This window comes from Tarenaya hassleriana, unplaced genomic scaffold (assembly GCF_000463585.1).
Source record: "Tarenaya hassleriana unplaced genomic scaffold, ASM46358v1 Cleome8, whole genome shotgun sequence".
In the NCBI taxonomy this organism is placed as follows: Eukaryota; Viridiplantae; Streptophyta; class Magnoliopsida; order Brassicales; family Cleomaceae; genus Tarenaya; species Tarenaya hassleriana.
In genome coordinates this window covers 4,298,104-4,311,683 of record NW_010970490.1, presented here as the reverse complement: position 1 = coordinate 4,311,683, position 13,580 = coordinate 4,298,104, and the positions used below count along the sequence as shown (strand labels likewise).

The 13,580-nt window shown below is 39.5% G+C and overlaps 1 protein-coding gene across 3 annotated transcripts; it reads left to right on the top strand.

The window, feature by feature from the left end:
- Window positions 1-2,997: 2,997 nt before the first annotated feature.
- On the top strand, window positions 2,998-13,576 carry LOC104802983 (protein furry homolog). 3 transcript variants are annotated; one of them, XM_010526825.2, is made up of 17 exons: window positions 2,998-3,401; window positions 3,849-3,967; window positions 4,336-4,381; window positions 4,530-4,602; window positions 4,685-4,742; window positions 4,874-4,969; window positions 5,145-5,262; window positions 5,330-5,596; window positions 6,065-6,166; window positions 6,240-6,597; window positions 6,686-6,799; window positions 7,044-7,675; window positions 7,812-8,008; window positions 8,293-8,515; window positions 8,716-8,835; window positions 9,332-10,108; window positions 10,435-13,576. In XM_010526825.2, the coding sequence occupies exons 1-17, from the start codon at window positions 3,306-3,308 to the stop codon at window positions 13,492-13,494; spliced, it is 6,456 nt and encodes a 2,151-aa protein (XP_010525127.1). In that variant the 5' UTR covers window positions 2,998-3,305; the 3' UTR covers window positions 13,495-13,576. The 3 variants fall into 3 exon arrangements, with proteins under 3 accessions (XP_010525127.1, XP_010525128.1, XP_010525129.1); XM_010526826.2 differs by having other exon boundaries at window positions 3,308-3,442; XM_010526827.1 differs by lacking the exons at window positions 2,998-3,401; window positions 3,849-3,967; window positions 4,336-4,381; ... (3 more) ...; window positions 5,145-5,262; window positions 5,330-5,596 and adding an exon at window positions 5,622-5,681.
- The last annotated feature ends 4 nt before the right edge of the window (window positions 13,577-13,580 follow it).

The window sequence follows — 13,580 nt, the reverse complement described above, 5'->3', positions numbered from 1 at the left end:
TATGGCCCATAAATAAATGTTACTCCCTCCATTTCACAGTAATTGACGTTTTAAACTATTTTTTTTATATTACTAAATGATTGTCATTTTAGGTTTTCTAAACAATTTTTTAAAATAATTTTCAATTCTATCTTTAATAAAAAAGTAACAAATTACAATAGATTATTAATGATCTTTGTATTAATAAAAGTATATGAGACAAAAAATCTAAAACGCCAAAATTTGTGAAATAAAGGGACTATTTTTTTTTTAATGTAATGCAAGTTGTATTGATCAGATTTTTTCAATTTCATATACATTATTATAAATGGTTAAATGATATGTAAGTTTTTTTACTATTCATATATTCATGTGGATGGAATGATAAATGAGTAGAACAAATAATAGAGATAATTATATATATATATATATATATATTATAGAAAATGGAATAAACTTATTGAAAAGGGTGAGAGAATTTAAACACAAAGCTTCGTTCGGTGCATCGCGAGTGATCCAAGAAAACTTAATGGTACAAGTGAAGTGTGTGATCCGATAAATATTTTTTCATTTTAAAATATAGTATAATTGATTGGTGATCCCATAAATGCCGATTTATCTTATCGATGCAAAATTATCAAGTACAAATATGGCGATACCTTAAATTTAAAATTTTAATTGTATTATATAAAAATAAATTGAATTAAATGGATTAATATCTTATTATATCAAAACGCATTTGATTTTAAAAAAATTTATATATAATTTTAAATTAAATAAACTAAATATAAAATTAGACGAAATATTATTTAGACAGTACACATTTTTAATAAAAATATGACAGAAACAAATCCATATAAAATCGAGTCGAATATAATTTTATTAAACCTAAATTAAAATATAAATGGAAAATTTATTTTTACCCATGGATGAGTTTTTTAATATTATATTCGATTATCAAAATGTATCTAAATATACAAGGAACTAAAGACCGTCCCGCTCAGATATCCACGCGCCTCTTTTTCTGAAACACGAATTTTTGGCGATTTCCGTGGATTATAATAACCCAGAAAAAACCAGCGCGTTTTATCAACGCGCTACCTCTGCGCGTGTCCCCCCATTTCGAATATGGTTATGGGCCGAACCACCTAATGCCATGATACTGTGGTAGGCCCAATATTAATGAAGAGCCCACTAATGTCGTAATTTTATATTGCATAATATTTGCCATTAATGGATTTCGTGCGACTTCATTTTATTGGGCCATAAAGCCCATAATGGGATCCGGTTCACTATAAAAATACCGAACTCGGTCCAGGAAAACCGACATCGCTTATATCGGTTCGCATATTTAATTTACACAGCTGCTGGACAGAGAGAGACGGTGGCGAAAACTTGATCATTCAAGTGAAGAGTGTGATCGGATAAATATTTTTCAATTTAAAATTATAATTGACGGGTCATCCCATAAATGCCAATTTTTTTTTTTATCTTATCAATGCAAAATTAACGAATACAAACAATGTAAAATTTTTTAATTGTGATATATACAATTAAATCAGATTAACTAAATATAAAAATTATATCAAATTTTCTTTAGAAAACCAATATTTTTCTTTACAAAATCGAATCAAATTTTGATATAAAACCAATAATACAATTTTATGAAATCTAAATTAAAAAATAAATGAAAAATATTTTCACCCATGGATATAATGATTTTTAATATTATATTCGATTTCTAAATATATATATATGGATGTTAAGATTTGTAAAAATGTTTATATTCCCCTTAATATAACCATATATCATTTATATATTATCTAAACAAAGTTTATAATACAAAAAAAAAAGCCCATCCCGGTCAGACCGTCACGCGCCTCTTTTTCTGAATTGCGAAATTTTAGCGATTTCCGTGGATAACCCAGCAAAAACTAGCGCGTTTGGTCAACGCGCTACCTCTGCGAGTGGGACTTTCTAACGCATCCCTATTTTAAATATCGTTATGGGCCGCAACAACCGAATGTCATAATACTATTGTAGGCCCAATATTAATTATGAGCCCAACTAATGTTATGATTTTATAGTGATTAATATTTTAAATATTATATTTGCATAATAAACCATTAATGGATTCCGGTCATGTGCCGCTCGGACCGGGTCACTACAAAATACCGAACCCGGTTCAGGAAAACCGTATCGGTTCTCTCATTGAAACATATCTCAGCCTAGAGGTGACCAATTCGGATTTTGGTTCGGGTTCGGTTCGGTTATATTCGGGTTCGGTTATTTCGATTATAGAAAAACTATAACCAATTGGTTTTTATATAAACTTCAGTTCGGTTCGGTTTCGGTAAAAAATTCAGTTTTTCAAGAAAATTGTCGGTTTTTTCTCGGTTTTTTAAGTTTTTTTTTCAGTTCGATTCGGTTCGATTTTAATTTTTTCAGATTTAAAAAAATCATAACCGTATTATGATGTCGGATTCAATTTGGATATGATTATATCTTATTCGGTTCGGTTCAACTCGGTTATTCGGTTAATAACCGAAATGGTCACCCTCAGCTAGGGCTGGGCGTTTCGGTTTGGTTCTTCAGAACCGGACCAAACCGAACCGTTAAAACGATATTTTTTCCGATCCGAAACCGCTGTTATTTTCTGAACGCTACCATTTTTAGAGAACCGAATTTTTCCAGAATCGAAACGAACCGAACCGAACTTTAAAAATACCGAAAAAACGAATATTTTTAAAGGAAATCTATCATTTTTTTAATAAAACTCGGAACCGAACCGAACCGATACCGAAATCGAACCGATCCGAACTGAATACAATAAAAAACCCGATTGGTACCTATTTTTGTAAAACCGAAAAAATCGAACTGATTCATTCTGTTCCGAACCCGAACCGTTTCTCGAAACGCCCACCGCTACCCTGAGCCATATATATATGGGTCCTGCTTCTTTGATTATTAATTACTTTTCTTTCTTTTCATCTAATAACTTAATGGTCATTAGAATAATCATCTTAACGTTAATATTCCAAAAAAAAAGGTAAGAAAAAAAGTGTAAGCCCGTCGATCAAACGCCAGCTTCAGGGAGGAGGAAGAACAGAGATTTTCCGGGCGATTCTAGCTGGATCCAGCTAAACCCTAGAATGGTTTCCCGATTTCTGGTGTTCCTCGAAACTTTGGTTGATAAACGCTGAAAAATTCATGAGATTGCTGAGCCTCGGGTTGTGTTTATGGGTCTCTCGCTCTCATGATCTGTTGATTTTGCATTCGAAGAAGTGACAATTTCTCGAAGTGGGGATCCTTTCCCGGCCAACGTGATGAAGGCGGGGAGCGCTGCAAAATTAATAGTGGAGGCGCTGCTGCAGCGGGTCCTGCCTCTCGCGAGGCGTCGGATCGAGACAGCTCAGGCTCAGGTCTCATTGTCGTTCATTTTCGTAATTATGCGGTGTTTGAGGTATCTGAACTTGTGTTCTGTCCCGGGTATTTGAGATTTTGATGCATTGGGAAAATTTATTTTTACCCATGGATGAGTTTTTTAATATTATATTCGATTATCAAAATGTATCTAAATATACAAGGAACTAAAGACCGTCCCGCTCAGATATCCACGCGCCTCTTTTTCTGAAACACGAATTTTTGGCGATTTCCGTGGATTATAATAACCCAGAAAAAACCAGCGCGTTTTATCAACGCGCTACCTCTGCGCGTGTCCCCCCATTTCGAATATGGTTATGGGCCGAATGCTTCTGTTCCACAGCAAGTTACAGACTTTAAGTATAATCTTTTCTGGGTAGTTTCTCATATTTACTTTACTGTTTTTTTTGGTGGTGATATGGTTCTTCCGAGTTCGTTGTTTGTAGGATGGACAGTACCTTCGGCCATCAGACCCCGCGTATGAGCAGGTGTTGGATTCCTTGGCTATGGTTGCGCGTCACACACCTGTTCCTCTTTTGGAAGCTCTGCTTAGATGGAGGGAAAGGTGGGTAAAGTTTTAATCTTTTCTGTTCTCTTTTCAAATAAAGTGTAGGTGGGAAAGTTTGAATCTCTTCTGTTCTCTCTTCAAGTAATGTGTATTTCGCAGTGCCATTTTCTCTATGTCATTAGTCTCGTATAGCGGGTCAGTAGAGACCGCAAGACTTGTTGTGGATTGCATTAGATGATCGCTGGCTCTTGTTTTTGATGAATTATGGATAAAAGACCTTCTGCAGTCATGATTATAATGTGGATATCTTTTGTTGTTCACTTGGGTTCACACCCACTAGATCTTGTACTACAGTCTGTTAAGTTACTTCCATGAACCGTTATTTATGTCGTGTTGGTTTGTCTTGTTTGTATCATACCTTGCAGTGAATCACCCAAAGGTGCAAACGATGCCTCAACTTTCCAGAGGAAGGTATTTACTATCATCAAGGATTTAAATTCTTGGATGATAAAAATTCTGTCCGCCTAGAGAGCTAGACCCTCATTTTCTCTAATTACTTGATTAACTTCTGAAATTTGTTTTGATTTTCTCGTATGTGGGTTTGCTACACTGGGATCAGTTGGCTGTTGAATGCATCTTTTGCTCGGCCTGTATTCGCTTTGTGGAGTGTTGTCCACAGGAGGGGCTTACTGGTTTGTTAATCTCTCTATTCAGTTGCTTTACAAAGGGATGATTATAATGTATTGCTAAAGGAACACTTTGTTTGAATTGCAGAGAAGCTATGGTCTGGACTTGAGAATTTTGTTTTCGATTGGCTAATTAATGCTGATAGGTAATGCTTTCTGAATCAAGAGCTATTGGAATTTATACCTTTAGCTAAACATTTTCTCAGTATGCTTTTATTATTCTTTAGAATACCTCCATTTTCAAGGGGTAGAAGACTGAATTGCTCCCTCATTACAGGGTCGTTAGCCAAGTGGAATACCCCTCACTGGTCGATTTACGGAGTCTCCTTCTTGACTTGGTTGCACAACTCCTGGGTGCATTATCTCGTATCAGGTATTCAATTTGTAAAATTGGTTGAAGTGGATTATTCAAGAATACCAAAACTATATGAAAGAAGTATTCCTCACATTCACAAGTTAAGTAAACTGGCTAGAAAAACTTGTCGAACTGGGAACTATGTCTTGAGCTGTAATATATGTGCTTTGAGCCTTTGATTTTCTGCTGACAGGTTCAGCTCTGTGACTGAGCGCTTTTTCATGGAACTTAATACTCGTCGGATCGACACAAGTGTTGCAAGAAGTGAAACTCTCAGTATCATTAATGGGATGAGATACCTGAAGCTTGGGGTATGTCTCTTATCTTTTAGAGAATGCAGACTTCAGGAAAAGAACATGATGGTGTGTTTATTTCCAGGTCAAGACTGAGGGTGGGCTTAATGCCTCTGCCTCATTTGTGGCGAAAGCAAACCCTCTTAACCGGGCTCCACATAAGCGGAAAAGTGAGCTTCATCATTCGATGAGCAATATGCTTTCTAACATCCTGGCACCACTTGCTGATGGTGGTAAAAGCCAATGGCCTCCTTCAATTTCAGAGCCTGCATTGACACTGTGGTATGAGGCTGTTGGGCGCATTAGAGTGCAGCTAATACATTGGATGGAGAAACAGAGCAAACATATTAGTGTATGCAGATTCCTCTGTTGAAGCTCCATTTGTTTGATAGTTTTTATCCTTCATTAGAAGTCATTGGCTCGATCTGCTGCTATTGGTATTTTCTCCTTGATTTTTTTGCAGACTTTACTTTTTTCTGAATATGCACCTGACTAGCTTAATCTTTTCATTTTTTTTTTCTTTTGTTGTTTCTTTCCTGGTTAGATGCTTCTGTTTTGTCTTGGGAATTCCATTTTAATCCATACGATCGTTTACATTCCTTCTGAAAGATCCATAAGAGATTTTACTTGTGCAGAAGAACCATGGTTCTTACATATCTTGCATTCAGATTTTCTGTCTTGTATCGTTTTCTTCATGCCATTTTTTATCTAGTTGATTTGTTCGAATCACTACACAATTGCTGATTTAATTTGTTGTAATATTTGTAAGTCAAGTTTTTCTCAGGATTTCATTCACTGACACAAAGTATTGGTTGATTAGGTTGGATATCCACTTGTGACTCTTCTTCTCTGTCTCGGTGATCCACTGATATTTTATCACAATTTAAGCTCTCACATGGAGCAATTGTACAAGCTTCTAAGAGTAAGTACATCTACTCCTTTCATTATACTGTACTTGACTTCACTTGTTGTAACACGTACAACTATATCTGCAGGACAAGAACCATCGTTTCATGGCACTTGATTGTCTCCACCGGGTGTTAAGGTTTTATTTAAGTGTGCATGCTGCTAGCCAGCCACCAAATTGTATATGGGACTACTTGGACAGTGTGACATCGCAATTGCTGACAGTTCTGAGGAAAGGAATGCTCACTCAAGATGTCCAACAGGATAAACTTGTTGAGTTCTGTGTAACCATAGCCGAGCATAACCTTGACTTTTCCATGAATCACATGATACTGGAGTTGTTGAAGCAAGACAGTCTGAGCGAAGCAAAGATTATTGGTCTCCGAGCTTTGCTTGACATTGTCATGTCGCCTTCAAGCCAGTATGTTGGCTTGGAAATATTCAAGGGTAACCTGTTAATCTGTTGGAATGAATTCATTGTGGAGTACTTTTTTCTCACAACAAAAGTTAATGTTTCCTAGTATTCACTAAACAGGTCACAGGATTGGTCATTATATACCCAAAGTGAAAGCAGCAATTGAGTCTATCTTAAAGTCCTGCCACAGGACCTATAGCCAAGCTCTTCTAACATTTTCAAGGACTACAACAGGTAAATTTAGTATTCAATAAGTTTTATCTGAAATGCTTGTTTCTATGCTGTCAAAAGGTTAGGAAAAAAACATTATTTATGGTTCGTTTGCCTCTATGTGGGTCGTGATCTATTTTCTCATAAAATTTGCTGAACTTTTTTTGTTACACTGAGTATGCGGCTTTTGTTCAATATGTTTTAAGCTTTTCTCTAGTTATGACTTTCTCCAGTAAAGATTTCTTGCTAACTTTGAAGGTTTATACAGATGCTGTGAATAAGGAAAAGTCACAAGGATCTCTCTTCCGGTCAGTCTTGAAATGCATACCATATCTGATAGAAGAAGTTGGCCGCAGTGATAAGATTGCAGAAATAATACCTCAGCATGGTATTAGTATTGATCCAGGAGTTCGAGAGGAGGCAGTGCAGGTACTGAACCGGATTGTTAGATACCTTCCCCATCGACGTTTTGCAGTTATGAGGGGGATGGCAAACTTCATCCTAAAGCTTCCCGATGAATTCCCTCTTCTTATTCAAACATCACTAGGGCGCCTGTTGGAACTCATGCGTTTTTGGAGGGCTTGTTTGATAGATGATAGACAGGAGGCTGATGCTGAAGAGGGAAAGCAAACGCGACAAGGAAATGATAGGTTCAAGAAATTATCTTTCCATCAGCCAGCAGATGCAATTGAGTTTCGTGCTGCCGATATTGATGCTGTTGGCCTGCTTTTTCTCAGTTCGGTCGATAGTCAGATTCGGCACACCGCATTAGAATTATTGCGATGTGTACGTGCCTTGAGAAATGATATTCGGGATCTCATGGTTCAAGAGCATCCAGATCATGTTATGAAATATGAAGCTGAACCGATATATATAATTGATGTCTTAGAAGAGCATGGGGTTAGTACCTTCACTGTGCAACTGATATTACCTTATTCTGTACATTTTCATCATGTGAGCTTGTTATGGATATAAATTTTCTGCATACCTGATACTTTTAATTTCTTCATTTTTTTCTCTTTTCTTTTCATACTAGGATGATATTGTTCAAAGTTGCTATTGGGATACTGGCCGTCCATTTGATTTAAGACGAGAATCTGATGCCATTCCTCCTGATGTGACTCTTCAATCGATAATCTTTGAGAGCCCTGATAAGAACAGGTGGGCTCGGTGTCTTAGTGAGCTTGTCAAATATGCTGCTGAACTCTGTCCACGTTCTGTTCAAGATGCCAAGTGAGTATATTTCTTAGTTACATGTCTTTCTTCCATGTATTTGCTCGAGACTCGAGTCATATTATTGTGTTTTCTTTACCTCTTTTCACACCCTTTTCTGTCAAAGTAGGTATCAAGCTATTCAAATTATGCATAAATTCATGAGGACTAGAAAATATAATCTGTGGTTTACCAGGCATTTTGGTAGTTAATACATCTCTCCTCTTTTGTTCCACATTAATACATCTCTTTTGCTAGTTTTAGCTAACATGAACGTAAAGTAAAGTTTCCTTTTCCTTGATCAGGTCTGAAATAATGCAACGTCTTGCCCTTATTACACCTGTTGAGTTAGGTGGAAAGGCTAACCAGACACAAGATATGGACAACAAACTGGATCAGTGGCTTCTATATGCAATGTTTGTATGTTCATGTCCGCCGGATGGTAAAGATGCTGGTAGCATTGCAGCAACAAGGGACATGTACCACCTCATCTTCCCTTATCTTAGATTTGGGTCAGAGGCGCACAATGTGAGTTCTTACTTGTTATATTGTTCATCTGGTTGCATCCCATCTTAGACTATTAAGCATGTTTTGTTGATCAAGTTTGAACAGTTGGATAGTATCATATGATTCTCTTGTTTTCTCTCGTTCGGTTTTTACTAGTTCAAATAACATTTACCCAAGAATTATTTGAAGTTCTTCTTACTTGATGTTTCCTCCTTATGTAGCATGCTGCTACGATGGCCCTTGGGCGCTCGCATTTGGAAGCTTGTGAAATCATGTTTAGCGAGCTTTCATCTTTCATGGATGAGGTTTCATCAGAAACAGAGGCGAAATCAAAATGGAAGGTATGGTATTCTCTGGAAGTAAATTGCAGAAAGCTTTAGTTGTTTGTTGTTATATATGTCCTGGAAAATGGATTACGCTTTGCAATTCATGTTCAACCCCTGTATGCATATGATGGCTGTGGAGTTTTCCCCGACCTAAGTTGCTTATAGTACTCCCTTCAGCTTAAGTCGTAAGAGGGTCAGGCACTGAAGGTATTAATGCTAAGTATCATAAAGCCTGCTATAGCTTTATGGAGGCGCTTCTTAGCATGTAAAGGGGTTAGAGAAATGCTTTCTGGAATCTAAAAATACTTGTTAATCAAAAGGAATAAGAAATGTCAGAACAATTTGAGCTAACTCCATTGCACATATGCATTGGGTAATAGAAAAAGTTTTTGCCTCATTGTGAAGTCAAATATTTTTCTTCTTCATCCTTTTCTCACATTTGTTTTCTGCTTTGAAAAGAAGTTAGTGCACCTTGATTTTAGATATTTACATGCTGGTGATATGGATGCAGATCCAGAAAGGATGTCGAAGAGAGGACCTCCGTGTCCACATTGCTAATATATACCGTACCGTGGCAGAGAATGTCTGGCCTGGAATGCTTGGTCGTAAGCCAGTTTTCCGCCTCCACTATCTGAGGTTCATTGAAGATACAACAAAACAAATCTTGATGGCCCCTCCTGAAAACTTTCAGGACATGCAACCTCTGCGCTATTCACTTGCCTCTGTTTTAAGATTCCTGGCCCCTGAATTTGTTGACTCAAAGTCAGAGAAATTTGATGTACGATCTAGGAAACGTCTATTCGATCTGCTTCTTTCCTGGTCTGACGATACAGGCAGTACTTGGGGACAGGATGGCGTGAATGATTATCGGCGTGAAGTCGAAAGGTACAAGACTTCTCAGCACAACCGGTCGAAAGATTCCGTAGACAAAATCTCATTTGACAAGGAATTGAGTGAACAGATTGGGGCCATCCAGCGGGCTTCTCTGAATGCAATGGCTTCCCTTCTATACGGACCGTGTTTCGATGACAATGCAAGAAAAATGAGTGGCCGTGTCATATCATGGATAAATAGCTTGTTCATCGAGCCTGCTCCAAGGGTTCCTTTTGGTTACTCTCCTGCTGACCCAAGAACTCCATCTTACTCCAAATATACAGGAGAAAGTGGACGTGGAACAACTGGCCGTGATAGGCATAGAGGTGGCCATCAACGTGTTGCATTGGCTAAGTTGGCTTTAAAGAATCTTCTACTCACAAACTTGGATCTCTTTCCTGCTTGCATTGATCAGGTAAGGATCCTCTCTTACTACATGCATGGAACAGTTAAAATCACCCATGATAAGTTTTACACCTTAAAATCAGATCTTGTCAGTATTTGCTTGTAGAGTTTTGTTCATGTATGTCTCCTGTCAGCATATGTTTACATGGATATTGATGAGAACCTGAATGGACTGTCTGTATAACAAAATTCTTTGATGTCTGATCTTTTGTTTTTCAATGTAGCTGGGTTTTCTTCCTCGGGAAATTTCCTCACCTTTCTATCATCCATGTAACTGCATCCTTTGCAAGATGTCACTTTCACTACATGACCTAAAATGTCTATGCTTTTTCCCAGTGTTACTACTCAGATGCATCTATAGCTGATGGGTACTTCAGTGTATTGGCTGAGGTCTATATGCGGCAAGAAATTCCAAAATGTGAAATCCAGAGGCTCCTGAGTCTTATTCTCTACAAGATTGTGGATCCATCTCGACAAATCCGTGATGATGCGCTCCAAATGCTCGAGACCCTTTCGATGCGTGAATGGGCCGAGGACGGAGTGGAAGGTTCCGGAAGCTACAGAGCAGCCGTTGTAGGTAATTTGCCTGATTCCTACCAACAATTCCAGTACAAGCTATCATGCAAACTTGCCAAGGATCATCCTGAGTTAAGTCAGCTCCTTTGTGAAGAAATCATGCAGAGGCAGCTTGATGCTGTCGATATAATTGCTCAGCATCAGGTCTTGACCTGTATGGCTCCATGGATTGAGAACCTTAATTTCTGGAAACTAAAGGACTCGGGTTGGAGCGAGAGATTACTAAAAAGCCTTTACTATGTTACATGGCGACATGGGGATCAGTTTCCGGATGAAATTGAAAAGCTTTGGAGCACAATTGCGAGCAAGCCAAGAAACATCAGCCCTGTATTGGATTTTCTAATCACCAAAGGTATCGAGGACTGCGATTCAAATACATCTGCTGAGATCACTGGTGCATTTGCTACGTATTTTTCGGTTGCTAAACGTGTAAGTCTGTATCTTGCAAGGATATGCCCTCAACGAACTATCGATCACCTGGTTTACCAATTATCTCAGCGAATGTTGGAAGACAGTACCGAACCATTTGGATTTGGTGTCACCAGGGGTGATTCAAACGGAAACTATGTACTGGAATTCTCTCAGGGACATGCTGTAGCACCTCAAGTTGGTTCGGTCACAGACACACAACCACACATGTCGCCATTACTTGTTCGAGGTTCCATTGATGGTCCCCTTAGGAATGTAAGTGGGAGCCTAAGCTGGAGAACAGCTGGTGTGACTGGTCGAAGTGCTTCTGGGCCATTAAGTCCAATGCCTCCTGAGTTGAGCATCGTTCCTGTAGCTGCTAGTCGTTCTGGTCAGCTCATTCCAGCATTGGTAAATGCTTCTGGACCACTAATGGGGGTTCGAAGTTCAACAGGAAGTTTAAGGAGTCGTCATGTATCACGCGATAGTGGAGACTACCTCATCGATACACCGAATTCTGGTGAAGAAGTTTTGCATTCCGGGGTTGGAATTCACGGTGTCAATGCGAAAGAACTCCAGTCAGCTTTGCAAGGGCATCAACAGCATTCGCTCACTCACGCTGATATAGCTTTGATTCTACTTGCAGAAATCGCATATGAGAACGATGAAGATTTCAGGGAGCATCTGCCTTTGCTCTTTCATGTCACCTTCGTTTCAATGGATAGTTCTGAAGATATCGTGCTAGAGCATTGTCAACACTTGCTTGTGAATCTCTTATACTCACTTGCGGGTCGGCATTTGGAACTGTACGAGGTGGAAAACAGCGATGGAGAGAACAAACAACAGGTTGTCAGTTTAATCAAGTATGTGCAATCAAAGCGAGGGAGCATGATGTGGGAGAATGAAGATCCAACCATTACGAGAACAGATCTTCCTAGCGCTGCTCTTCTGTCAGCACTTGTCCAGAGTATGGTCGATGCCATATTCTTCCAGGGAGATCTCCGAGAAACTTGGGGAACTGAAACTCTGAAATGGGCAATGGAATGCACTTCAAGACATCTGGCCTGCCGGTCTCACCAAATATATCGAGCACTAAGACCGAGCGTAACAAGTGATGCTTGTGTCTCCCTTCTACGATGCCTTCATCGATGTCTTAGCAATCCAATACCTCCAGTGTTGGGTTTCATTATGGAGATCTTGCTTACATTACAGGTCATGGTAGAGAACATGGAGTCAGAGAAGGTCATTCTCTACCCACAGCTTTTCTGGGGCTGTGTTGCCATGATGCACACCGACTTTGTCCATGTCTACTGCCAGGTTCTCAAGCTCTTCTCCCGTATTATCGACCGTCTTTCCTTCCGTGACAAAACAACCGAAAATGTACTCTTGTCAAGTATGCCTCGGGATGAAGCAAACCCTAGGAATGACCTCGGGGATTTCCAGAGGACAGAATCTAGAGGGTATGAGATGCCTCCTTCAAGCGGAACTCTGCCAAAGTTTGAAGGTGTACAGCCTCTAGTGCTTAAAGGGCTAATGTCAACTGTTAGCCATGACGTATCCATCGAGGTCTTATCAAGGATCACAGTGCCTTCCTGTGGCTCCATTTTTGGTGACGCTGAGACAAGGCTCCTCATGAACATCACCAGTCTGCTTCCATGGCTTTGCTTGCAGCTCAGCCATGACCAAACTGTTGGCCCTGCTTCACCGCTTCAGCAGCAGTATCAGAAAGCCTGTTCCGTCGCAACCAACATCTCAATCTGGTGCCGGGCAAAATCACTGGATGAATTGGCCACAGTTTTCGTGGCTTACTCCCGAGGAGAGATCAAAAGAGTCGATAATCTCCTATCTTGTGTTTCTCCTCTGCTGTGCAACAAATGGTTCCCTAAATATTCAGCTCTAGCTTTCGGGCACTTGTTAAGATTGCTAGAGAAAGGACCAGTGGAGTACCAAAGAGTCATATTACTAATTCTTAAGGCATTGCTTCAGCACACTCCCATGGATGCATCTCAAAGCCCTCACATGTACACAATAGTGTCACAGCTGGTAGAAAGCACTCTGTGCTGGGAAGCACTGAGTGTCCTCGAAGCCCTTCTTCAGAGCTGCAACCCTTTGCCGGGAGGGACTCATCCTCAAGATTCCGGTATATCGGAAAACGGGTCAGAGGAGAAAACGCTTATGCCTCAGGCATCATTCAAGGCAAGAAGTGGACCTCTTCAGTATGCAATGATGGCTGCAACAATGTCACAAGCTCTGCAACAAGGTGGTGGCCCGACAGAGACAGCGTTGGCACCAAGAGAGGTGGCTCTGCAGAACACAAGGCTAATCCTCGGACGAGTGCTCGACAATTGTGCATTGGGGAGAAGGGATTACAGAAGGCTGGTGCCATTCGTGACCACCATAGGGAACATGTGAGTTTTCTGCAATTTTTGGAAGAAACTGTGTTAAATGTAAAACTCAGATTTGCACTGTTCTGTGAATAAAATTAGCTTGGTCAGTGC